The 26,722-nt window shown below is 41.2% G+C and overlaps 1 protein-coding gene and 1 long non-coding RNA gene across 10 annotated transcripts in view; one reads left to right on the top strand and one right to left on the bottom strand.

Moving 5' to 3' along the window:
- NAV2 (neuron navigator 2) overlaps positions 1–26,722 on the bottom strand; it is a 559,460-nt gene that overhangs the window by 160,630 nt on the left and 372,108 nt on the right. For 5 of the 9 annotated variants that reach the window (XM_081882207.1, XM_081882202.1, XM_081882203.1 and 2 more), the window contains exons 4-6: positions 10,333–10,405; positions 6,346–6,652; positions 4,382–4,450 (exon numbers count right to left, since the gene is read on the bottom strand). In XM_081882207.1, the coding sequence (XP_081738333.1) occupies positions 4,382–4,450; positions 6,346–6,652; positions 10,333–10,405 (449 nt within the window). Of the gene's footprint in view, positions 1–4,381; positions 4,451–6,345; positions 6,653–10,332; positions 10,406–18,490; positions 18,616–26,722 lie in introns of those variants that run through there. The other 4 variants (XM_081882209.1, XM_081882204.1, XM_081882206.1 and 1 more) reach the window with 2 other exon arrangements.
- LOC309327507 overlaps positions 24,043–26,722 on the top strand; it is a 36,398-nt gene continuing 33,718 nt past the window's right edge. The window contains exon 1 of the long non-coding RNA XR_014150554.1: positions 24,043–25,237. This is a non-coding gene — a long non-coding RNA (uncharacterized lncRNA). The remainder of the gene's footprint in view (positions 25,238–26,722) is intronic.

Below are 26,722 nucleotides of genomic sequence, written 5' to 3'. Positions count from 1 at the left end.
GTTACTTTAGTGGAGAGAGCAGTTCTCTGCATGCAAATAATCTGTCCATGGAACTTGAGTATTGAGTCAATGGAACTTGAGCTCTTGAGTATTGGAGCTTCCACTAAAATGTAGCCCAGAATGACTAGGTATGCAATCTATGTCATTTTGGAAGCTTGACTAACTGAAAATAATTTTTGAAAAGTTATGCTATAAGGTTGCCTCAGTGGATTCAGTTATCTTAGTGGATTCAGGTGCCAGTCAATTTCCAGTTGATCTTCATGCCCACTGCCTAGTTGATTTTAATGCCCCCAAAAGGTCATCATCTTAGACTTGGTGTTTCCCAGTTGGAACCTGGATAATGTGCCTAACTGAATGTTGCAGAGGTCATCTACTTATGAAAACGCTTGATACAGTAGTTGGGAAACATTTTTTCTTAGCTGAATTTCACAAACTCTGAGATGTCAAAATAAACCGTTAGCCTGTATGGGTCTGGATACACTGGTGGTAACATTGCATATGGTTGCATTGCCTTAAATCACATTGGGTGATATCCAGTTGTGCCCATTACTAGTGGAGCAGACTTTTGCTCATGCAGTGTGATGTCCCTGCCTATCCTATCCCCAAAAGTCTCTCTGACTCTGCACCCACCAATTCTGTTTGAGAGGGTTAGGAGATCCTCTGGGCCATATTTGGAGAAATATTTGGAGAAAGGCTGCAGGAAGAAGAAGAGGAAAGGGAAACTAGCTTGTACAACACTGGATATAACCCACTGATTTCTACGAGGTATAGCTACTATATGAGCTGAATTACAGCCCTAGCCTACAATTCAGAGAATCAAATCCTTGCATAAGCCCATTGACAAGTATGCACATGAAACACGAGCTATCAAGGCTCTTTTAGCTAGCAATATGCATTCCATTCCAAAGGTCCAGAGCACAGAGTTTCCATGCTGGGCCCCAGATTGTAGCCATGCAACATAATCCAAAACCTCTTAATTCAGAAATCAGTATGCTTAGAATTTCTGCCTTATTTTTGAAGCGGTCATTTGATCAAATCTATACAGTGCAGTAAAACTGAAAATGCAAAACAGTGCACTAGATGGAATGTTGCAGAATTTTTTGAACATAATACCGTGTGGTGGTCCTTTTTATTCTAAGGCTTAAAAAATAAAAATAGCTCACTTTGGTACAATCTGCCTAGATTTTCCCCCACCCTGCACCAGCCCATCATACAGGTTGTTATCACAATGGCTTGTGCAGGAGTTCCCAGTGGCCAATTGCTTTAATTTATAGTAGCAAATTATTTACCCCATTGTTTTCATGAATTATAATATTATTCAATAGCTTACTTTTTTCCTTTTACTTGCTCAATACAGAACTCAAAAAATGCTTGAAGTAAACCATAAAACCAATAGGCTAAAACCAATTGCAGCATTGATTCGTATACAGTTTCCTGAAGGTAGAATTCCCATCTGATTAGCAACATTACAAACCTTTGGTAGTTGAATGGAACTTTTAGAGCTGGAAATAAAAGAGGATTAGTGATTTCTTCCCAACAAATTCATAAGATTGATCAGAAGGAGGATAGATGGGGAGAAGAAAAGAAGCACATAAGTCTCAGCAAATGCATGCACATGCTTTCAAAGCTTAAAGCTGGCAAGTTTGCAAACAACCCATTTACTTCCACATCACCACAGACCACTAAAACATAGAGCTGTGTAAAGTTTGCTTCCTTGCTTTCCCAAAGGCAGACTCTTCTGCTTTCAAGTGCATGTGAAATAAACCTAGGAAACCAAAGCAAGAGGAACGCTAGAAAGTTTCACATAGCAGTTGTCACAAAGACACAACCAACCCTGGATACAGAAACAGCCCACAGAAAGGCTACAGAGGAAGGCACAGAGGAACCCAGGGTGAAAGGCTAGGGGAAAATAAGGTTCTTTTTCACTTTCCATGCTTTTGTGTAAGATTTGACACTGACATGGCAATGACATTCATGCAGAGCTCATGCTGGTTGAAAGGTAAAGAGAAAAAGTGTTGAAGCATAATCTTTTCACACAGAAAGGACATTTCCCCCTAGTCTTTATCTCCCCCCATGGCTTCTAGGATATTTGTTTGTCTTTCTAAAAAAGCATATAAAGTGTTCTCCCGCTAGGAGAACCCAGACATGGACAGTCTCTGATGTCTGTCTAACTATGTGCAGATAGGCAATTAAGTATTAAGTAAGTATTAAGTATGTGGTCAAACTTGGTAAATGTGTAGGAATTACAAGCAAAAGAAGAGATAACATTTGACTACAGCAATGATGGAGAACTGAGATGTCAATCAAAGCAGAGTGGAAGTGTTGACAATTCTCAAATATTCACCTGGTAAGGATAGTTTTGTTTTGCTTTTTGAACATCTTGCTTTTTGTGACATCTCTCTAAGTACCCCATCATTCAATGTTTTAAAGTGGAGGGACTATAGGAAGTTGCAGATATATCCCTGTGAATTCTCAATAAAATAAAATTATCAGTAAAAGAAACCTGTATATCTCCTTTGCAAGGAGAAAAAAGCTTGGAGAGGTCAATTTGATTGGAAAAAAATAGACTGCACAAGGAGTTAAGTGCACAACATCAGTAAAATTTGCCTCCCATCACTTCTGCTTCTCTATCTCAGTCTTAAAATAAGTCAGCAGGTTACTCCTGCAAGGACTCATGTCTTGTCCAGTTTCTCTCTAAAACTTTGAAAGAAGTTGTTGATTGAAATACTGAAACAGGTGAAAAGGCATGAATTGGTAAATAATTGAGATGAAGGAAGATTAAAAATCAGTGAGGAGAGGGGATCCTATACTAGTACCAAAGAAAAATGACGGAACAAAGAATGATTTAGAATAAAGGAATCTAAATCACAAAGTAAAAATAATGTAGTATAGTTTGTGCACAAAACAGGATAAACTGTGGTGCCTTATACAGAGAGAGATGTTAGGGGTATTTCTAATGCAGCACAGCGTGGTAAAAGTAGCATTCATCTCAAGAAAACCTATGATGAATATCACAGGTATTAATAAAGATTAGAGCTGCATTTTTGAAGTGCTGCAGTGAGATGCTCGTAGGAGTCATGTCAAGCTGTGGCTTAGAGGAAAACAAATGGGCTGAAACACCTATTATTCATTCTCAGAGGGATTAGATGTTCCCCAGTACAGGACACGGAGGAATCCAGAATAGAGACGACACACCTATCTACGCTGCTGTGTTACATTATCTGACAGTAGTCATACTCATTACTCTTTTTCACCCATGAGAAAATAAGTTGAACCTTACAAACGTAATCTATAAACAGAAATTAACAAGGAAGTTAGAGCAAAGGTAAAGGGAGAGTGTCCAAACACATTCATGTATTTATTTTTTCAAGATGGAAAATTCACAGGAATTGAGTCCCCTTCACACGTGAATTGCCAGAAGGGAATATAATGCAGTTAACCACAGAACACATTACATTGTTGCCCCAACCTAAGATGTCAATGTACGGCATGGACAACTGAACTGCCAGAGCTCATGCATTAGCTTCCTGGTGTTCAGCACTCAGATCACATGGAAGCCTCCAAACAAATAGCTGCTCATGCACAAGCTTTGTCAGTTCGGTCATCCAAGGACAGGGGCAGCACTGTGCAGCACAGAATGAAGATCACGTGATGCGCTCATGTGATTCACCTATGAAGGGGGCTATTATGCTACTATTCCCCAAACTAGTAATATGAATTACAGGTTTTAATTGTGAGTCATTTCAGGACATATACTGATGACATTGTTGTAAAAAACAAAAAAACAAAAACATCCTCAGCCCCAAAGACAGGGAGGGGTATAATCAGGGGTCGGGAAGGTTTACCGGCCATGGCCTGGATCACTCCCATGGAGATCGTCCGTGGGCCGGACTGGTGCAGCGTGACACCGGAAACCGTGTCTGTGCATGTCCGCGGTGCCGGAAATCGTGTCTGCACATGCCCAGATGCCAAAAATCACTTCTGCACAGGCGTGGTTTTTGGCATCTGAGCATGCGCAGAAGCAATTTCCAGCGCTGTGGACATGTGCAGATGCAATTTCCGGCATCACTCGGCGAGTCCCCGCGCCGTGATGTGCCGGTTTAGCACAGCGCACGGGGGACTCGCCAAGTGGGTGGCTCAGTTCAGGGGCAGCTCATAGGCTGGTAAAACAGTCTTCATGGGCCACATCCGGCCCTTGGACCGCATGTTGCCGACCCCTGGGTCATACAGAATAAAATAGCTCTCTTTGCTTTGGTTTTTTCTTAAATGTTTGGTTTGAAACCAACAGGTAAGCAGTGGTAAGGTGAGCCTTGAGACATGCAAACTGGGGTTCTTGCAAGGAGGGTTTTCCATGCTTTGCATTAGAGGAAGAAACGCTAACCTAGAAGCCTTTTTCTGACCGAGAGTGAATCGGATGATTTTGCTTTGAGATGAGTCCCTGGGTGATGCACTGCACAACAAGAAAGAAAAAAAGTGGAAGATGTGAGTGAGTAAAGAAGATACAGTTGCACATGAACCCACTGAGCTGGCAAAGGTGTGGGGGTTTTTTGGAACGAGATTAATCCAAGTGTTTCAGAAGGGGAAAACAATCCCTCTCAGCCAAATAAAACATTCAGGTGTAGTACCTTTGGATTTATCAAAGCAGCAATAGTAAGAGAGGCAACAGTATGCATGCAAGCAAATTTACTTCAGGGTCATGTGAATGAACTTTCATAAGCAAATGCTGTCTATATGCACATTTCTGAATTTGAAAAATATCCATGGTATGATCTGATGTTCACCATGTCGAAGAGCACATTTTAGTTTAGTTTTTGTTGTGGTGATAAATACCATATTTCACCACATGAGGGTGTGTTCCAATGAAAGCTTTCACCTTGTAAAAGGGATGAAATTATTTATTTTCAAATACCATGAAAAAGATACAAAAAGTAATGCAAGACTCAGGCTTAAATGGTACATTTATAGTTCAACATTTATGATCTCCACATTCAAAATGTATATAAAATATTTATCATCTGGGTTTTAATTCTGAGGAAAACAAAATTCAACCAGCCAAGATTCAGTGATGGCAATTTTGTTCCAAAATGAAAAAGTAACTATTCAAAAAGTTTTGATTTTTGATTCAGCTATATAATTGGGTTGAATTTAAGTCTGCAAATAATTTTAAGGGCTATAAAAGGGTTTTATAGCTCAGTTTAAAATTCGACAGAGATCATATATACTGTTATATTGAAAAATATGCAAACTGTGTCATGTAGGGATATATTAATATTTCTATATGAACACATGCTTTGAAGGTATTATGGAAGGTTATTCTGCAGAGAGGCTATTTCAAATAAACCAGAAAATATTATGTTCCCCAATTCATTAGGGTTGATCAAAAGAACTGAGGTCTGGATCTGATTTAACCACAATCTCTGTACTGGATCACAAGAAAAAACAAGAGACAGCAGAAGGCATCTATTTAAGAGCAGCTTTTTGGGGGGTGTGTGTGCGTGAATTGGCTCAAGGGAAGGATTGGACCAGTATCTTTTTTTCCAAAGATCCACCTTGCCAGAGATGCTATTAAAAGACACGTGCTTGTTTCTCCTAAATAGTAAAGCTAACAGGAATGGGGAGGGCAGGAGGAGGATTTCAAGTAGGAGGTGGCATGTAGGAGAAAGATTAAATTGCTCCTCCCTTGAGCCAATTTGCCCCTGTGCTGCTTTTACGCTTTAAAGGAGACCCAGTCATGGATCTCCCACATCAAATGTATTTTGGGTCTACAAGTACATTGGTACACCTTAAGCATCACAATATAGCACATGTAGCTGAATGGAGACTGAAGAATCAGAATATGAACTCTACAATCAATCATTAGCCAGCAACCACACTGAATTTACACATAGCCAATCCAATCCAGCTGGGGGTCGTGTGGTTCTGGAAGAAGGATTCAGCACCCGTATCCCAAGGAATGAGGAAATCTGTGAGCACAGGGCTGCTGCAGATACAGTTCCTTTAATAAAACAGGATTGCACAGCCAGCTGTTTAAGAGGAGGAGTGCAGGGCCTCGACTGAGCAACGCCTGCTCCCACATCCACACCAAAGCACTCAGCAGTGTACACTGGCCTTTCTAACTTATATTTTTAGGATGTTTTCTTTTGCTCCACCTCTATCAGATGCATGCATTTTAAAAAATTGACCGACGTTCCAAATCCATTACCCGGGTGAAAAAGAAATAGAGCTACTTCATGTTAGCTACAGTTATTTCCAGGCGCAAAGATTTCAAAGTAAGGTGCTATTTTAGCATCCGTGAAACACTTGACATTTTAAAACAAAAAGAAGATTTTGAAAAGGAACACCCACCTGGACTGCATTTCTGGTTGTGCTTTTAACTGAGGATGTGGTGCTTGCTGGGGTTGTTGGCACTGAGACTGGGGTGATGCTGGCACAGATTGTGGTGGTTGCTGCTGTTGCTGTTCTTGTTGGATTTGCTGTTCTTGCAGCCCAAATTGGCACTGGGATGGAGGCCTTACTTGCTGGGGTGATGTGGGAGGTTGCTGGGATGGGTGGGGCTGTGAATATTGTTTAGGGGGCTGCTGTTGCTGCTGCTTATATCGTGACAGACTGAAGAAAAGGCCTAAGATAGCCTTTAAATTCCCATTCCTGATTTCTGCAAGACAAATCACAAGTCATTTATATCAGCTTCCAATGCACTTTATACATTCAGTAGAGTTGCTTGTTTAAGCCTTAACACTATTCATAGTACTACTGACAGCTCCCTGCAAACCTAATTGCTGTCACAATTGATTAAAACTGGCCATCATCCGCTGAGCAAATTAGTTATTTCTCCCCTGCAGAAACTAAATGCAGACAGGGAGCTTGGTACTATGGCAGAGAAGATTTAGTGAGCTAGGCATCCATCAGCACTAAAGTGCACAATGGAACCTGTCATGCCTATGGCAGATCCATTCCTTAATCCAGACCAGGATTCCAGAATGCTCTGGGCTAAACATAGTCTACTTCATTCCAGGACTTTCAGAGAATTCTGCAAGGAAGAATCGTAGTTTGCATGTAACCATAAGAAAAGAACTCTGAAATAAACCTCTCTGTCTAGCAAGCATAGTCTGAGTCCAGGTTCTTATTTCTAAGACTCCCAGGCCTCTAAGCACAATATGACCTACTGCAGGGGAAGGGGCAAGAGATATATTTCACTTTCCTTGGCTACTTCTGAAGACATGTCAATCCCCATGAAAGCACATTTCAGGATCATGGCAAACACTTCTCAATTAAAGAAAAACCAAGAAGAATATACTGTTAGGCTGCATTCACATGGCAGTTTATTCCATTTTCATGACGTTTTGCTAACTCTTAATTTTCACATTCTATTTGAGCTTTCACATGATGTAAAAGTCACTTCCAGAACAATAGTGGAAATGGAGTGGAGTGGAGAATGCAATGCTAATAACCAATACCAAGGATGAAGGTCTACCAGGCTTGCATGTTGAGCAGGCTGCTTTATTGAAGAGAGTCATGGGCAATTTACACCTGCCAGGAGTGATGCCTCAATACCTTTCATATGTGCTGCATCATGAAGAATTTGGGCATCCCATGGCAGGACAGAGTCTCACACAAAGATGTGCTCTCCCAAGTCCACATTCCCAGCATGTTTGTACTTGAGTCTCAGCAATGTCTTGGTCATGCCCACAGAATGGAAGATGGCAGGATCCCCAAGGCCGTGCTCTACAGGGAGCTGGCTTTAGGCACCAGACCCATTGGCAGGCTAACTGCATTACAAAGATGTCTGCAAATGTGGCATGAAGGCTGACAACATTAATCGGGCTGTGTGGGAATCCCTTGCAGATGACCTATCAGTGCCCATGGCAGCTATACATATAGCGACTGGCCATGTGAAGTGGCCTTTTGTTGCCACAGGGTCAATCAGGATTCCCAATTTGCATGAGGGAAGACTGTATAATTCACATAGCCACCAAACACCTGGCTGGTGAGAGAGGCAAGATCATCCTATTGGTTTAGCACGCATAGGGCTAGCTAGCTGGTGTGACTCCACAAACCCTCTCGTGTGCTTTCAGTGAGGAAGTTCATGTGGACCCACCCTACGACGTTGTGGCCAGAATAACTAGATGAGTGCCAATTAATTTCTAATACAATTCATGTCCCGGTAACATGCATCTTCTGATAGAGATACAGGTAACACACCCTAAAAATTAAGCCCAACGAATGGATTAGCAAAACATTACTGGACTTTGTAGAGTGCTGGTTTAGAAGTAAGCTATAAACTATGTTTCAAATAATCGCTACAGATGCATTTCCTGTTAAGTTATCTCAGGAGATGGACTGAGGTAATTCACCTGGCGCTATGCCACTGGACTTTGCACATAGAGGGCACATCAACCTCTTTGTTTTTTGCCGACTAGTACAGTCTGAATTACTTCCTCTTGCTGCTCCCTTCTGTCCTGTGTGTCTGTTTAAATATATACACATAGGTTTTGTCGATGTGAGTCTGTAACCCAGTCATTTCCATTTTGGCCACAAAAAAGGGTATTTTTAAAAACTGAAAGCAAAATACTGCCAGATGTTCTAGGGTTTTTTAGGGCAGGGAGGGTTTCTTTTTTCAGTCTGGTGTTTGGAAGCTTCCATGCTGTGAGGTTTCTGTTGTCTTGGATGCCTTGATCTCCTTTACTTCAGTTTTTTATATTATTTCTCTTCTTCTTTTCCCCTTGTGACACAAACCACTCAAATCACAATTGGGAGCAAAAGAAGTCACACAGAAAGTTAGTTGAAGAGGCTCAGTACTAAGCAAGGAGTAGGAGGAGGAAGAAGAAGAAGAAGAGAAGAAGTAGCAGCAGCATGGAAGAACAGACTAGCATGTGAAAATGTGCTTTCCTGGCAGGACTTTCATATAATTTCATATCAGCAACTTGAAACATAATGCTTTTTAAATGAGTCACTCAGCTGCGATTCAACAAATTTTGATGGTGTAAAGGCATGTGTGAACCAGCCCTTAACTGAAAGAAACCCTTTCCTAAAAAACTCGAAAGCTATAATGTCCTTGTACAGGGAAAAACAAAAAAATGACTTGTTGAATTTCTGGGCTCCCCTTGTTTTGGATTTGAAAGTCATATTTTGTATGTACAGTACTTGTCTGCCACTTAGTGCTCTTACTTTAAACATAAATATAATTCAGCCTGAGAGTGGAAGACAGAAAGAAAAAGTATAATTATCCCACTGGCATAAGCAGCTGGGATTCCCTCCATGCTCAGTGTTCTTGTTTAGAGCCAGGAGATTCCATTTGCTGGCAACCGGGATTCTCCTACCCAGGGAATGAGGGAATCTTTCCCATGTCAGCCGAGAGTTGATCTGTTGATCTTCCATTTAAGCATTCTGGCAGCTGACATGTATAAATGTGCTCTCAAAGCAGCAGTGTGAACTCAAGGAAATTGTGGCAGCTTTTGCTGTCAAGGTAAACCTTATTCACAAGTAAAAATGGATACAAAACTCACACAATCTGTCTTTCACATAAATGACCAAGAATAAAACAGGCTCACCTGTATTTGCAAATCCAACTGCTAATTTTGAGAATAGTGAGGAGGGGTAAGAGAAAGCGTTCAGCGGCAGATTTAACTGCCATTTATTGAAGTGGCTAACTCCTGCTTCCGCTTGCAAACATGCAAGTGAAAGTAAAATAGCAACTCAGAGCTGTGATGAACATACAAATAGTTTCGCCACGCAGCCCAATCAAGGATCACCTTTTGTGTGCACAATGACTCTGATGCAAACAAGAGTTTCCCTATTGACCTCATAGCACCAGGAACAGCTCAACTTGTCTATCCCAAGTGAATATCAGGAGTTGCCCACAGAGCTTGGATAAGAGCCAGACAACATACAGCTTGTTTTTAATTAAGCAGGCATGAAACATACCTAATTAATGATTATGCCATGAAGGAGTTTAAACAATTACAGTCTGAGCATTGGATTATTTTATATCAGCACCTTTAAGACATATGACCTCTATAGATAAATTAACCACAAAGCACAATTCATTGCCTGAATCTGGTTTGGCCAACTGAGTGCACACAAATCAGTCAAAGTCAAAATTGTGTTACAATGATAAACAAGCTAACTTCTATTTATACTTTACACCTAGTATTAGGTGAAACAGATACACTGCTATCTTGAACTCTAATAGACTTGAATGCAGGTTACGATATAAAATATTTATTCACACTGACGGTGGTTATTATTATTTTTTTGTCATCATTGTAATCTATAAGACTGTACTGTAGCTCCACTAATCTTGTTGCTATATAAATACTACAAATACGGACTCACCTTCTGCAGACAGTCCCTGTATGTTTATTCCTTTGGCAGCCAAAAAACTCAGGCACGCATCTATATTTTCAATCTTAAAAAGAGAAAAAGAGGGAGAAAGAGAGAGGGAATGAGAGATAAATGAAAATGCATTACTGCACCCTTTGGATTTCATTCTACTATTCATGTGAAATCAACTTGTCAGGCAGAAGTTCATGTCAAAATCCTCAGCTTAATACTTTACGTTATTATTTATTACAATTATAACCCTCATTTTCTCCCAAGGAGCTACGCCAACATGACACCTTCTGAGCAGGCCATAGTGAATTGCTTATGTTTGTGCAGACCACAATACCTTATGCTCTTATCAGTCACATAATACAAAGACAATGCAGACCTGCCCTTAACTTGTATTAGATACCACAGGGAGAATAAGCCGCATGGGAAGTGCTTTGTGTGACACAGTTCCACATGTGGTTCAGGTGGTTCAGGTAACAAAATCTTTATTTGGGGGAACCTTTTTATGACACGGTTAAGACTGCCTCGACAAAATAAGGATCTCTCTCTCAGACACACATATGCCTGCCAACTGATTTAGAGCCAGTTTGTTCCCAGCTGTGCCACGCTACCAGCCCAATATACAAATGGGTCCCAAGAGTAACTTTCCCAATGTTTCTTGTCACTGTCTGCTGAAAATAAACACGGGGCACCATATTTGTTTGATGTGAGGAAAGTTTCTCATTTACTCCTAAGTGGGACAGCTGGCAGAAATTTCCAGTCATGGAGGCAGTAGAATTCAAAAATGGAAACTAGAAACCTCAACTGGAATCCAGAGCATGTTTACTCGCATCATTCTCTAAATGGTATGAATAGCAGCTGATTACTGAAGGCAACGGCTGTTTCTCATGGTGAGTCTCTTCTTCATTTAGAATAAAGAGAACTACAATATGGGCTATGCAGATACAGTGGTACCTTGGGTTACATACACTTCAGGTTACATACGCTTCAGGTTACAGAAACCGTTAACCCAGAAATATTGCTTCAGGTTAAGAACTTTGCTTCAGGATGAGAACAGAAATTGTGCTCTGGTGCAGCAGCAGGAGGCCCCATTAGCTAAAGTGGTGCTTCAGGTTAAGAACAGTTTCAGGTTAAGTACGGATGTCCGGAACGAATTAAGTACTTAACCCGAGGTACCACTGTATTCAGAATTTATTTCAATGTGACTAGAGCATGGGAGTATTATCACTATAAACTTCATTTGGCCAGAAAAATCACTGTGGGGGTAACATTCCCTTCCCCAGCAATCCTAATGTAAAATTATTTCTCTCTGTCCTCTTATTTAAAGGCACACCAGCTCCAAGTTCAATTACCACCAGGTATCTAAACATAAACTGAAAGTATTGCTTTTGAGACTAAAGAAGAGCTATCCCTCTCTCCTCTCCCCCTGCAAAAAATATCTCTGGGTTTTCTAATTTATATGGCCTGGTCAAGACACGCAGAAGAAGGAAATAGTAGAATCCTGAGGTGATAAAGTGAGCTATGCCACTTCAGGCTGAAGAAGGGGAGCACCATTTTTAATGCTCCTGCATGGAAACCAACAACTCCCCAAAGCAAAACCCAAGACCCTAGGATTAATGTTTTTAACCTAGCCTGTTCCTATTGTGCTGGATTTCTTTTTGCAGGAGGTTTTTGTTTTCTTAACACAAGAAATGTGATTGCCTAACTGCAGTTGGTATAATCCATTCTACCAGGTGAGAATTCTACTACCTTATTCTTACCTCATTATGCTGTGTGTGTAAACCAGGCCTATATTATGCAGGAGAAACTTCTGCCACTTCTAACTGCAAGTAAGGGAACCGGTTTTGAAACTAATCCTCCATATAAAAAGCTCATTATGTATAGTAAAATAGCACACACAATAAAAATGTTTACCCTAATATTATAAAACATTTTCGTATATGACCACAATATGGATAGTATCATATAGTTTAATCAGTAGGTGGTACTGGAGTTATATCTGGGTGGAGTGTGAAATTTCCTGTAAATGTTCTTGTTTAATGCACAAAAGAGTTATTGGCTATGTACACACTTCAGTTTACTCTGCATCCTGTATGCTACCACTGCTGGTTTGGGAAGCAGTGTACACGCAACATTAGCCACAATCCATATCTATCCTGTTTTTTACTTATGAAACACTGCATATTGATGTATTTTCCCCAAAACCAGCTTTGATCCAAATTAAGAAAAGGAATGTCTGAGCGCCATTTTACGCCTGTAATGTGACTCAGTCCTTGCCTTGCTATGTGACAGTCTTCATCCAAATCTTCAATGACAAATACCATACATCTGTAGTCCATCATTTATTCTGCACATTCATACTAAAACACACACTTTCAATTTTACTATATAGGGCTTGATGTTTTACTGTACACACACACAGTGCTTTTTCCTGGGGGGACACAGGGGTACACATACCCCTAAACATTTTGTGGATCTAAGTTTGGCCTCACTGAGGGACAGTATTTCAATATGAATAGGAAAATGAGAGTACCCCTAAACATTTATTTAAGAAAAAAACACTGTGTTTGTGTGAGTGTGTGTGTGTGTGTGAGAGAGAGAGAGAGAGAGAGAGAGCGCGCGCGCGCGCGAGCGAGCGCTACAACTAAAACTATATTTGGTCACATATCGTTTAATAGCAAACCTGCCTTGCTGCAAAGTGCACATAATGTAGGCTTAAACAGCAGCCAATAAAGATCTGAGCTGGAAAAAGCATAAGTAGTAAAATCTTTCTAGCTTAGTAAGCATGTCTGGTAAATGTCACTAATCACAGCAGAGAGAAGACTTAAAAACGGTTTGTGTAGCCTCTTCTTGGCCATCAGTTAGCACATCTAGAGTTAAGATGCACTGTTCAATCTATTCTTTCACCTCAGTTACCATTGTCTAAGTCTGACAAATATGAAAAGTGAAGAAACCAGGAAGAGAGAGTGTGCAGAAGGTTGCATATGTTTCAAGTAATGGGCGTTAAACAAAGTATCCACGTGGGAGTCCGGAAATGCAACTAGGCATGCCCTATTTCCTTGCACAGTCACAGCTGATTTCAGGGCATCAAAATTGTTATTAAGACCCAAAATCCACTATGAAGCATGAAGGAACCAGAAAGGTTCGTTCTGTAGTGGCTTCCTGCATCCTGTAACCCTCCATTGTCAGAATCCTATGCAGCTGATATACAAGTCCCATCCTCTGGCTTCCAAGTGCCCAGCATGAAATCTAGTAAGTTGCATACCCTTAACAAATGATGTAGGACACTGTGGACCATCTTGGGTATGAGTCCTGAAAGACCTGGCTCCCTGCCTTGCAGGCCTTTTCCACCTGGCCTGAGACAGTGGGGACCTTGACTGACTTCAGCTACGAAAACTGAGGCTGTTGAACAGACTCTTGGGTTGGGATATTATTTAAGGAGTTTCTGTTGAGAGGAGGGTTGTTGCTGTTATTGAAAATATTTTTTTGGTATTTTTATTTTTAGATCTTATTATGATTTAGTGTGGAAATTGTTGATTTGGTTGTGTACCTTTTGATGCGTTGTTTTTATTTTTTATGACTATTTTTGTTATATTTGCAAATTATGAGATTTTTTTCATGTTAAGCATGAACTGAATTATGGAAAGGCGACATGCAAAGAAAAGGTGTGTGTGTGTGTGTGTGTGAGAGAGAGAGAGAGAGAGAGAGAGAGAGAGAGAGATCCTAACCCAACAGGACACCATCATGTGCAGTTGGTCCTCTGACCCAAAGTTTTTTTAAAAAAAGAACTTTTTGTACTCATTTCAGAAAGCAATTAGAGCTAGTTCACAAACCCTGCCAGTAGCCATTTATTAAAGACTTGATGTCAGATCAGACAGAAAATAAGCCAGCACCCATAGAAGAAAGGGAAGGATCCATCCCTTTTACCCTCTTCAAATATATGATTGGTTCTACCATTGCTGAATAAAGTACTGTGCATGTTTCACCAATCCAACAAGAGGAACATGCTTGCAGTTGTAGATATTTGGCAGGAATACAACAAAGAACACCCTGAATATATATCCTACTGGAGATAAAGGAACCCAGAGAGATGCAGCCTTTGATGAATTGGGGAGATCATACTTTTAAAATGTGTGTGAAAGAGTTTGCCCCATGATACATATGAAAGATCTTAACATTAAAAAAACCAAAACCCTAAACTTTAAACATCATTCAACTTGGCTGGAAACCAAAATGAAGCACTAAAAATTCAGGTGGGTTATTTACTAAGGCAAGCATCTTGACAGTGCAGATATTTCTATTAAAAACAAAAGTATTGAGGTTAAAAGTTTACTGATGTTAAGTGGAATTTTAAATAAGGCCCACAAGACTCATTGTCCTCCTACATAATTCTATTTTGATGCCCCTTTATTAATACAACTTGAATGCTAGTTCCTGATGGCCACCAGCATGTTTCTTCCAGGAAATCTGTTTTGATTCATAACATTTGAGTGGAGCCCCAAAATATTTTACAAATCACAAAAGGGCAGGACATCACTGAATGTTTGTTCCGTATCTTAGAGACAAGAAAAATACCATCTGTTGTGGCAGTTGTCATGGTATCATTTTCCTAGGAATACTTAACACGACAACTTCATGTAAATTATCCATGCTAGCAGGATAGGACGTGGAAAGAGAGAGAGAGAGAGCCATACCATTGTCTCAAGCTACACCCAGCATTTCAGGTACAACAGTGAAAATGCAAAGTATATAAAAAGACTTGAAATCATAACAGCAGCACTAAAGTGTAGGTGCCTGGAATATTAGTTTTCTTTGAACACCTTTACTTTTTACCAATAAAACCAACAAAAAGCATTAAACAGATCGTCCATTAGCAAGTTCTTTACCGATCACTTCTTAAAACATTGTTGATACACCTTTTTTAAAAAATAATATTTATTACTTTTAAAGCTTACAAAAAAGAAAGAAGAGAAAGAAAACAAAAAAGAGAAAAAACAATACAATACATAAACAATACAAAACACAACCTTAACACATTAAACTAACACAATAAACTAAACCAAACCAAACAAAAACAATTTAAAAACATACATCATACCTTTTCCATATTCTATCTTTCATTCCCTTGTATCATTGACCTCCTCTCACCTCCCTCTTTATATTCCATTTCCATTAATTGTTTCAGCAATTCCTTTCCATCTTTCTCTATTTTCTATCATATAAATGTCTTAAAATATTTTTAATCTTATTTCCATTAAAATTAGTATACTTATTTAAGCTTAACTCCTTATAGCATTTCAGCTAAAGCCATAAAATTTCCTTCCAACATTTTTCTATCACTCAGTAATTTTACAATATTTCTATATATAGACTTTAAATTTCCACTCTTCTTCCACCATCTCCTCTCCCCAGTCTCGGACTCTCCCAGCCACTTCCGTCCACTCCATACAGTCCATCAACCTGGAGATCTTATGTCTGAGGCTCTTAACTCTTTTCCACGTCCCTTCTGCCAGTCTTCTTCATATTCTTTGATGCTGAAGAGCAGATCTCGGGGAAACTCCAATCCAACAATACTTTTATTCCTTCTCGACAAGTCAGCCAGATTTCTATAATTAAAACTAGGATCCATAAAGTATTTCCGGGCATGTTTCAAAATTCCTCCAAATCCAAAGGCCCCCAGAACTCCAATCTCCTCCTGACCCAAGTCCATATTCCAAAAGTCAGTTAATCCCTGTATAGAGGGATCTTTCCAACTTTCCTTTTCTAGTCCAGGCCAGGCTCCGATCTTCAAAATCTGACTTTTTCTAGTCTCAATCATAAAGGGCCTCAACTTGTAGTCCTCAATTTGCCTCTGTAAGGCTAAGGCTCCCCCTTGTATTACTTTAGGTTTGACAACAGCAACTTTCTCCTTCTCCTTTTCAGCAATTTGTCCTGTTGAAATAGATTCCTGTGCCAAATCCTGAATAATTTCTGTATTGGTGCTCACTTTTGGTTCCAAAATGTCAATTTTAGTAGCATCCATATTTTTATGAAGCTGTTCCAACAAGTGGCTTATCTTAGAAAATGCAGTCCATAAGGCTTCTCCTGTCGACATTCTTGAATATCCAAGGTCAATCTCTAGTTCTCACAGTTCTTATCAAGCAGCTGGAGATTTCCCAGCTCCACTCTTGTAACAGTTTCAAAAGCTCCCTCTAGAGGGGAACAGTCTCCACTTGTATCAATCTTTTCCAACACAGATCAAAAAGTAAAGATAGTTTCAATTTTCAGATACTTTTCCTCCCTTTTAAACTCAGAAGCAGACAATGGAAACAATATATTTCTCTTATTTAACTGACTGTCAACATCCGTTCTCTTCGCTGTCAATGAACTCTCCTGAAACATCAATCACTGGGAGCCCGTTCCCAGGTTCAGAGCAGTGGTAATTTAATTTTGATCACTCTCTCCTGCAGGATACACAGTCCAAAATTTCCCCCCTCTTCTCCTGCTTCCAAGGGGGGTCTAATAATTTCAATCGATGGAAGTTTAATCCTTTACATAAGGCTTTCCAAGACCTTAACTTTTAAGCTCTTTGCTTCAGTCTATTTACAAAAGGGGAAGGCGGACTTCCTGTTTTGAACCTTCCCCGTTCGATGCCAAATTAAGATATTTAAAGATCCAATTTTCCGTTTTACTCACGGGTTGTTGTTTAAAATCCAATTGTCCACAAGAAAAAGTCAGTGCTCTCTGGCAACAGCAATGCGGCTTCACTCCGTGAAAGAAGCGGTCGATTCAAAGCACCACGCTGCTCACCCCACGTCGCTCCGGATCCCCAAAACAGGGTTTCCCCGCGAGTAGGGGAGGCGCAAAAGGTGCCAGCCGAATCCCAGGTTCACAAGCTTCTTCCGCCTGTGATTTCAATGGGTCTCCGCCTTCGCCGTGGCGGTTCAGACCCAACTTTCCACGGAGCAAGTTCCTCCCGATCGGAGGAGCTCCGCCATTGCCGGGGGTGCCAACCCGGAACTGCTGATACAGCTTTTTTAAAACCTGAGTGCCACTTTAAGGTACAACAAAGAACACAACTCAGATTTGCTGAAACAAATATGCAGTTTTACACCTGGGTAAAAGCTGGTTTGGCAAGCTCCTTTTGGACTGGATTCTACAGAGAAGGTGCCATTACAGAGTAGGCCAAATTCTCTGCCACAACTTCATGGCAGCGACACTCAGAAAAAAGGCCTCCATAGTGAAAGGAATTCAAGCAGAACTGAAGTTCCTAACAACTTTGCAGGATTGTGAAGCCAAACCTTTCAACCTATGTGTGTTCTATATGGTCCCTATTCCTGATAAGGCTTAGTTTCCAGATCCTTCATCATCTTGGTTGCCCTCCTCTGCACACATTCCAGCTTGTCAATATCCTTCCTAAATTGTGGTGCCCAGAATTGGACACAGTACTCCAGGTGTGGTCTGATCAAGGCAGAATTGAGTGGGACTATTACTTTCCTTTATCAGGACACTAAACTTCTATTGATGCAGCCTAGAATAACATTAGCTTTCTTTGCTGCTGCATCACACTGTTGATTCATGTTAAGCTTGTCATTCCCCATCTTCTGTTTGTGCAGCTGGTTATTCCTGCCTAAATGTAGAATTTTACATTTGTTCCTATCAAAATTCATTTTGATAGCTTTGGCCCAGTTCTCCAAACTGTACTCATGCAAGATTGTATGTACATCTAGGCAGCCTTAAAGAGTTGCTTGGCTGTGCAAGAAAGTCTCTGCAGGGATGCAGCTTGCACAGGTGTGGGAACCATTCATGAACTTTTGGGACCAAGGGTTTGCCTTATTTACCCTTCTACAACACTCCACAGGCTGCATGCCAGTTGCAGGTGTGGCCACCTCGTACTCGCGCATGCACGCACACACAACACACACACATAGGCAAGCAGATCACCCGAGTGGGGAGGATTACTGCCCCTCCCTGCTCATCAAATTATTGGTCTGATAAATCTGTGACAGGTGTCTTGCATCATTATCAGGGTACTGAACTGGGCAGAGAGTTTAGATCAAAGTGCTGGTTTTGACCTATAAAGCCTTTAACAACTCAATACCGCTATACCTCAAGGACCGCCCCTCCCCATATAAACTGCCCCAGACTCTGCAATCATCATCCGAGGCCCTTCTTCACGTACCTCCTCCATGTGAATTCTGGAGGATGGCAACACAAGAACGGGCTTTTTCTGCAGTGGCTCCCCATTTGTGGAATGCTCTCCCCAGGGAAGTTTGCCTGGCGCCATCATTATATATATATTTAAGCGCCAGGCGAAAACACTCCTCTTCAACCAGGCCTTTTAACCCACAGCCTTTTAAATGTATCTGTGGGAAGAGGAGGTGTTCGTTTTATGTTGTATTTTATTCTGTGAACTGCCCTGAGATTTTTTGATGAAGGGTGCTATATAAATTTAATTAATAATAATAATAAAAAAATAATAATAAATCCAACACCCCAGCACTATGTCTTTGTAAAACAACAACACATATTTTCCTCCCACTGTCAAACAGTGGCAGGGGAGGGGTGGCTGCAGGGGGGGAAAATGCTTAGTGGGGTTGAATCAGGCCTCCAAACAGAGGACTAGTTACTCCTGCATCAAATGCTTTATTATACAGTGGTACCTTGGGTTACATACGCTTCAGGTTACATACGTTTCAGGTTACACACTCCACTAACCCAGAAATAGTGCTTCAGGTTAAGAACTTTGCTTCGGGATAAGAACAGAAATTGTGCCCCGGCGGCGTGGCGGCAGCAGGAGGAATCATTAGCTAAAGTGGTGCTTCAGGTTAAGAACAGTTTCAGGTTAAGAACAGACCTCCGGAACGAATTAAGTACTTAACCCGAGGTACCACTATATGTGTAGGCAGTGCTTATGTGATGGAGGCTTTTCTGAGTCTCCTTAGTGACTTCCTGGCTGGCTCAAGCAAGTTTCAAGCAGTGGCTTCTTTGCTCACCCTCTTAGCCATGTCATTGCAGCAGTTTGTAACTTCATGGTAAAGGAGTGTATTTTCGTGTGTTGTATGTTTTTGGAGAAATGCAAATGTGGAAAGCAATCCTATAGTTACACAGCTATGGGCAGGGGTGTGGGGGGTGATGTGTGAATCAGCTCCCAGTTGGGAAGGCCTATACCAGGGGTCAGCAACCTTTTTCAGCCGTGGGCTGCTCTACCGCCCCTCAGAACATGTGGGGGCCGGACTATATATTTTTTTGGGGGGGGGATGAATGAATTCCTATGCCCCACAAATAACCCAGAGATGCATTTTAAATAAAAGCACACATTCTACTGATTCCCGGACCATCCGCAGGCCGGATTGAGAAGGCGATTGGCCTTAGGTTTCCTACCCCTGGCCTATACTTAAACCTTTCATTTCTTAAGTTTTCTGCCCTGGGCCAAGGCTGCACACTATCCAAAACAAACACAACAAAGTCTGTTGATTTGCCAAAATGAGATTCTGTGTTTTCTTTTACTCTTTGAACAAATCTGGCAGCCAGTTCTGATTTTCAACTGTCCTGCACCTCCTCCTCATTTAGAGGGCCACTTTATAGTACAGCAAAGAAAAAGAGGTAAAGATGAGCACTGGAACACTCCCTTTCTAAACACATGGACAGAATCAGCACCAGAGAATTGGAGGGGGGCAGACTGAAAAATGGCACATCCAGAACCATGTTGCTTTGAAGATGAACATCTGTAAACAGTTCAAAATACCTCAAGATAAAGCGCAAGAACATGGTGTCTGGGTGCTATTATATTTCCTCTTAAGACTCTGCAACATTGTTTGAAGAGCTTTGCTATTTATTTGCATGAACTAATATCCTGATTTGACCTGGAGGCTTGTCCATTGACTTCACTTGGTCTACTCTGAGCTCTACTCTACATCACTCCTAACACCAAATGCCAGCCAAAAAAGAAAGTTCTTATGATCTTTAACATTCATATTGTAATGTGGAATAATCTTTGCAGGTATTTCTGCACAGCACCTGGTGGTTTCCAGTCAGATGGGTGGCATATAAATGATGCTGATGCTGAATAATGTCCACAGTTTTCCTTCTATCCATCATGTCTGTCTAGAGAACATAATGGCTGTAATAGCAAAAATGAAATACTTCCTGGCAAATCTGGTATGTGGTAAGAACTGAGATGGTGAACCTGTAGCACTCCAGATATTGTTAGACTATGGGAGGGATTCACCTAATGAATCCTGTTGTGCAAGGTCTTCCACTTGAACATTCCCCCCTGTCTTCTCCCCATGCACCCCCTGCAGGTGCATAGTTGGGGGTCAGGAAACCCCAAAACAGCATGCATGGGGAACCCAGCCAGATGGGTGGGGTATAAATATTATTATTATTATTATTATTATTATTATTATTATTATTATTATTGAAATCCTTCCAACTGACAAGCTGAAAAGCTTGCGCTGATGGAATGCTCAACATAGTGCAACATTGAATTTCATCCTCTGAGTCCCATTATTTCTGAAAATTGGCCAGGTGGCTGCAGCTGAGGTGAGTTGAAGGCATCTGAAAGACCACAGGTTCCCCAGACCTGGTGTAGTCTCGGTGAGGCAGCAGAATTGCCCTAACCTACATGTTGCTGTGTGGGACCCAGAAGCTGTCTGTGGACAAACGCCGGCTCCCTCGGCCTATAGATGAGCACTGCAACCCCAGAGTCGTCCACAACTGGACCTAACGGTCAGGGGTACCTTTACCTTTTGCTTTACATGTTGCTGTTAGTCCATACAGTGAGGCTTCTGGTCTATACACTGAAGGAACCTGATATATGCAGGTTGAACTTAGCACCTGCATTCTGACTAGCTTACAACACAAAGCTAAAATTCTATCTCTGTGCACGCCAGAGTAGGCATACAATCATGCCTTCTTCTCCCAGCATATGAATGGCTATCCCCAGATATGCTATTGTGCCCATGTCTAGCTTGCAGGCTTCTCACAGACATCTGGTTGGCCACCGTGAGAACTGGATGCTGGACTAAGTGGTGGGCCATTGGCCTGATCCAACAGGCTCATCTTATACTCTTCCATGTTCCAGTGGGTTTGTGCACAGGTCCTTACCCTCTTTATAAAATGTTTTCTTTACTAACCAGTAAAGAGGAAGAAAGCTCAGAAAGGTGGACCAGTTACTGAGATCCATCCCAGCCAGATTTATTCCAGTTCATTTTGTGTTTATACACTCCACCCTGGGGAGAAGAAGCAATCTTTCTTCACTCCCTTTTGTGGCCACCCTTTTGCTCTCTGCCAGGATCCATTTCCCATTTCTGTTTAAAGTAGAAAAACTATTGTCTCACAACAAATATAACTGATCTGTAGAAAACATAACCTGAAAATAGAGACAGTGCATGTGCTTTTGTAAATGAGGAAAATATTTAATAAAAAGTATCCTTTAAAAAGGTAGAGAAACAATTAAAAAGTATATTTAAAATGAGAATGTCAGCATCTTACATTTTAAAAATATGAGCTGGATTTATATGCAATACCAGAATCATCACTAGAAATGAATATGAAAAATACCAAACAGGAAATGGAAAAGTCTGGCTGAATGTTCTGAAATCACTGGGCTTAGATCTTTCAGCTGGATACATGCATCCCATGTATGCTTTTCTTCCAATTCCCATCTGTGTCTATTCCACTACAACTTGGAAGAAGTCTCTGTCTCGGTTTTGATTTTTATACTCCCTGCTATGCATTTCTAAGATTTTGTACTAAAACAGCCCCACAGGATTTTGCTGGCCACACAACTGACAAACCTGCTGTGTTAGAAAGACAATGGAAACACACTCAGGCTTATACAAGAAAGTAGGAAAATTTGACTCTTTAGCCCATGGGTAGGCAAACTAAGGCCCGGGGGCCGGATCTGGCCCAATCACCTTCTAAATCCAGCCCGCGGACAGTCCGGGAATTAGCATGTTTTTACATGAGTAGAATGTGCCCTTTTATTTAAAATGCATCTCTGGGTTTTTTGTGGGGCATAGGAATTCATTCATTTTCCCCCTTCAAAATATAGTCTGGCTTTCCACAAGGTCTGAGGGACAGTGGATGGCCCCCCTGCTGAAAAAGTTTGCTGACCCCTGCTTTAGCCCTTCACAAGCTATAGCACATAGAATTATGGGGTTGAAAGGTAAAAGCAAAGTCTGAAGCTAAAACCGACAGGAACCTATAAACTGCCTTATGCTGTGTTAGACCATGGACCCTCAAGTCCGTAATTGTCTACTCTGAGTTGAAGAAGTTCTTCAAGATCTCAGCACAGGTCTTTCCCCATCACCCACTGCCTGGTCCTTTCAACGGTTTGAGCCCAGGACACAGAGCACACAAAGCTTGTGCCCTGCCACTGAGTTGTTATAACAAATGTGAACCATTTGTGCAACCATGCAAGAGAGCCACACGCCTCCCAAGGGGTTGCAAACACATTTCCCTCCCAGATCACAGGCGTTTACTGCAACATACACTAGTGTAACACTTGGAGCCAGTTCAGACTATCGTAGTTCATATCAACACAGGCCTTCAAAGTGTGGTTTAATATCCTGGTTTGTTCTGAAGCTGGTAACCATCGTTTCCTGTTTTGAATGAAAGGGGGAACTATGGTTATTTAGATGCTTCCTGGTTTTACTGCAGCTCATGTGAAGGGGGTCACAAGGGCAGGAAAACTGCTTTTGCATATTGTCAGGGAACTGCCATCGGAAAGGCAGGTGGTGGAGAGGCTCTCAGAAGCTAGGAGAGACTCAGCAGCGGGGGAAGGCACCAGTAGGGGGAGTGTGGGAGATCAGAGAGAGAGTGAGGTGCCAGACTGGCTCAAGGAATTTTCCAGCGAAAACAGTGGAGAAGTCTCAGGACCTCCTATAGGTACACCCACTCCTCGCCGGAAACTGTCGCGCTGAGAGTCCAGACGACGCGTTTCCGTTAAGGAGCTTCTATGCTGGAGTCGTTTCCGCAAACGCCCACTGTCGGATTCTGCCAGCGATTAAGGGAGTCATGCTTAAGGGGCTCCGCTGTACACAGTGTCTTGAGAAACATGCCCAAGATCTGAGGGACTGAACTTTTACGCACAAGTAGCTCATAATCCCATCACACATATCTTGGTTTTGCAAGCTAAGATAGACTTGTCCAAATGCTTGATGTAGCTTGAATACCAAATAAAGTGTGAAGCAGTTCAAATTTAGAATGTAGCTCAGAAAATTTGTGATATGCAGAGGAATCCTACACTTGTGTACATTACTGGTCTTCTAAGGAGCATTTGACCAAAATGCGGGAGGCAGTGGAAGACAGAAGTGCCTGGCGTGCTCTGGTCCATGGGGTCACGAAGAGTCGGACACGACTAAACGACTAAACAACAACAAGGAGCATTAGTTTGCATAGGATGGCAGCCTTGGATATACAGTGGTACCTCAGGTTACATACGCTTCAGGTTACAGACTCTTCTAACCCAGAAATAGTGCTTCAGGTTAAGAACTTTGCTTCAGGATGAGAAGAGAAATCGTGCTCCAGTGGCGCGGCAGCAGTGGGAGGCCCCATTAGCTAAAGTGGTGTTTCAGGTTAAGAACAGTTTCAGGTTAAGTATGGACCTCCGGAATGAATTAAGTACTTAACCTGAGGTACCACTGTATGTAAAATTCTGAACCATTCAATTGTTTACAAAACATTCTAGAAAAATATGTAAAATAATCAATGCAATAAGACCCTTACTGCAAAGTTGAGGAGATCTCTATTTCTCAGCACAGCAATAGAACAGGACAATGCTACTAAATTGTGGCCAAAAGTGTTAAAAATAAATTGCAAAGTAGTAGTAGAATAAGAAGACTCCTTCCATTCAGAGGCTTTAGAAGTTTGGAAAGATAAAGGATATTATTTCTGCCTTCAATAGAATGCCAATTTCAGGTGTGAAAACCTCAGTAGTAGGTACTCTATAAATAGAGGCATATTTAAATAGTCAGAACAGCCAAGGTGGAAGCAGTTGTATAAAGAGTTCTGCCATAAAATTAAATCCCTGTCAAGGTTCCCCCCCTCACATTCTGATGTGGCACAAAGAATTGCAGGCTGCCTCGCTGTATATTGTTTAACAGACTATAGAAATAATAGGGTTCTATTAATATAATCCAGAAACCAGAGCACACATTTGGAATTAGAAAAAGGCAATTCGGACCATGCAAGCATAAGCATTGTGGATCCGTCTACATTACAAAGAGCTGTAGCCTCCACATTTTTACTCGGGAAATGCTGTGTACAGGGATAACACTTTCCTTTCCACACAAACAATGGATGGAATTCAACATAGCACTAAGTGGGGTATGTGGGATGAAAGCATCCCAAATGCTAAGTGAAGGGTTATAGCATTCCAATACAGTACTCTGTGATGTCATACACCTTCTGCCAGAGACAGTTATGGCAGTTGGTACAGTTATGGCAGTTATTAACGGTCTTTTCGAGCAGCTGAGAAGTAGGTCTGTTCTGTTGTGCTGCTGTCTGCTTCAGAGTTACCGGTAGTCTGCAACAGTTTTTTGTCTTAGATACCACTCTATGTAATATGTATTAGTAACATAAGTAACACCTGACTGTCTTGTATCTTTAATCCAACAAGTGCAAGTACACTGAGTAAAAGTTATTTGTTATTTGAACTTTAAAAGAGAGTTTCTTGTGAATTTTTTCGGGAGGGAAAAGGGAACTAATTAAAGGGTGAAACTACCCAGTCTCTTCCTTTTGCACAGCTCTGTAAACGGGAACTAGAATCAAATTCCCACAAGGAATACCTATGGGGAGCAAGGTCTGCTCGCACAATGGGACTTCCCTCACTGCCCTCCCCAATGCCCTTGTAGCTGTTCCACAAATCTCCAGAGCAGATTTAAGAGGTGCAGAGAGAACAGGAGGAGGAAGGTCTCATTCTGTGAGTGGATCGCATTCCATGAATGCCACAATTTAGTGGAATCCCACCTCTAAGGCTGTAGGAGTTGCTAGGAGACCCCTGTTTCTCTCGCAGAGCTACAATTCCCAAGATCCTGGGCAGAGGGATTGGTGCTGAATATCGTAACTCCGTACCCTTAACAAACTACACTACCCAGCGTTCTTTGGTAGTTAAACCATGATAGTTTAAAGTGGTATGATATTGCATTAAATGTATAGGTCAGATGGAGCCTTTTAAAACAGGGATTAAATCACAGACCTACGGTTCCCAGCACCCTCAACAAGCTACAGTTCTTGGATTCTCCATGAGGTGAAAATGGTGTAAGAGTGCTTTAAAATATGGTGTAAATGTGACTTCAGGCACTTAGCAGCAACTGTGTCATCTGAATTATGTTTGAAGCAGGTCTAGGTGTAACGCAGGTGGCTTATATTCTTGTAATATTCAGAATGCCCCTTCTCCTTTCAAAGAGTATATAGATGTACTTCAAAGAGTATTTTAACGTCCCTACTGTAGATAAAGATGCTATGACCATACTAAAAACTTGGAGTCCCTAAAGCAAGTCCCATTGAGTTAAATATGGCTTATTTCCAGTTAAGTTTGCATAGGTTGCAATTTTACAACAGCTGCTTGGTTCAGAATACTACTGCCAGTCTCTTGGCAGGGGCTAGTCATTTGGAGTATGTGACTCCACTGCTATTTAATCTGTGTTGGCTTTTGGTATGCTCAGTTCAAAGTGATGGCTGTTACTTTTAATATTCTATATAGTTTCAGTCTGGAATATTTGAAAGACTACCTTCTCCCACATTACTCTCCCACCTGTGGAGACTATGCTCTCATCTTTCTCCTATCTGAGATATGTTTAGTGCATTCATTGGGACAGGGTCTTCTCAGTGGTGGTGCCTACACTCTACATCTCGCTCCTCAGAAGGCTCATTTAGCACTTCCCCTCCCAGCCGTCAAGAAGATTGGCAAAGCAGTCTTGTTCAGTCATGCTTTTTTGTGCTGTTTGAGAACCGGAGTTTTATTTATGATGCTGCAGTGTTGCTCATTTTAAAAACTGAGGATACTGTTATTGTTTTCTTATATTTACAAACTGCTTTGAGAGGACATGCTGGGGTGAAAGGCAGCATATAAATATTTATATTAATAAATAAATATACATTTGCAAATATATATGAAGTAAATGAGAAAGTTTAACTGAGGATGGTTTTTTTCTGGGCAGGGGGCGGTTGGTTACTACAGCTATACTATTGCTAATGCTTCTAAATACATTCCTGTCTGGAATTTGCGGGGCAAAAAAAATGTCTCTAATGCTTTTGAACTTTTTGTTGCCCCCTCTGTGATTCCCCTGTACCAGTTTTCAAAGCCAACTAAACCCTTGGTGTTAGAAAGATGAATTTTATTCTCAGTCTTAAAATTCTCCTGGGAGGGTTTCATTGTAATAGTTAGTACAGCTGGCTACATTCA

The sequence above is a fragment of the Podarcis erhardii genome, assembly GCF_964252035.2.
Source record: "Podarcis erhardii genome assembly, chromosome: 1".
NCBI classification, from domain to species: domain Eukaryota; kingdom Metazoa; phylum Chordata; class Lepidosauria; order Squamata; family Lacertidae; genus Podarcis; species Podarcis erhardii.
Note: the sequence above shows the minus strand (reverse complement) of the source record. Positions and strands in the feature narration are given on the sequence as shown.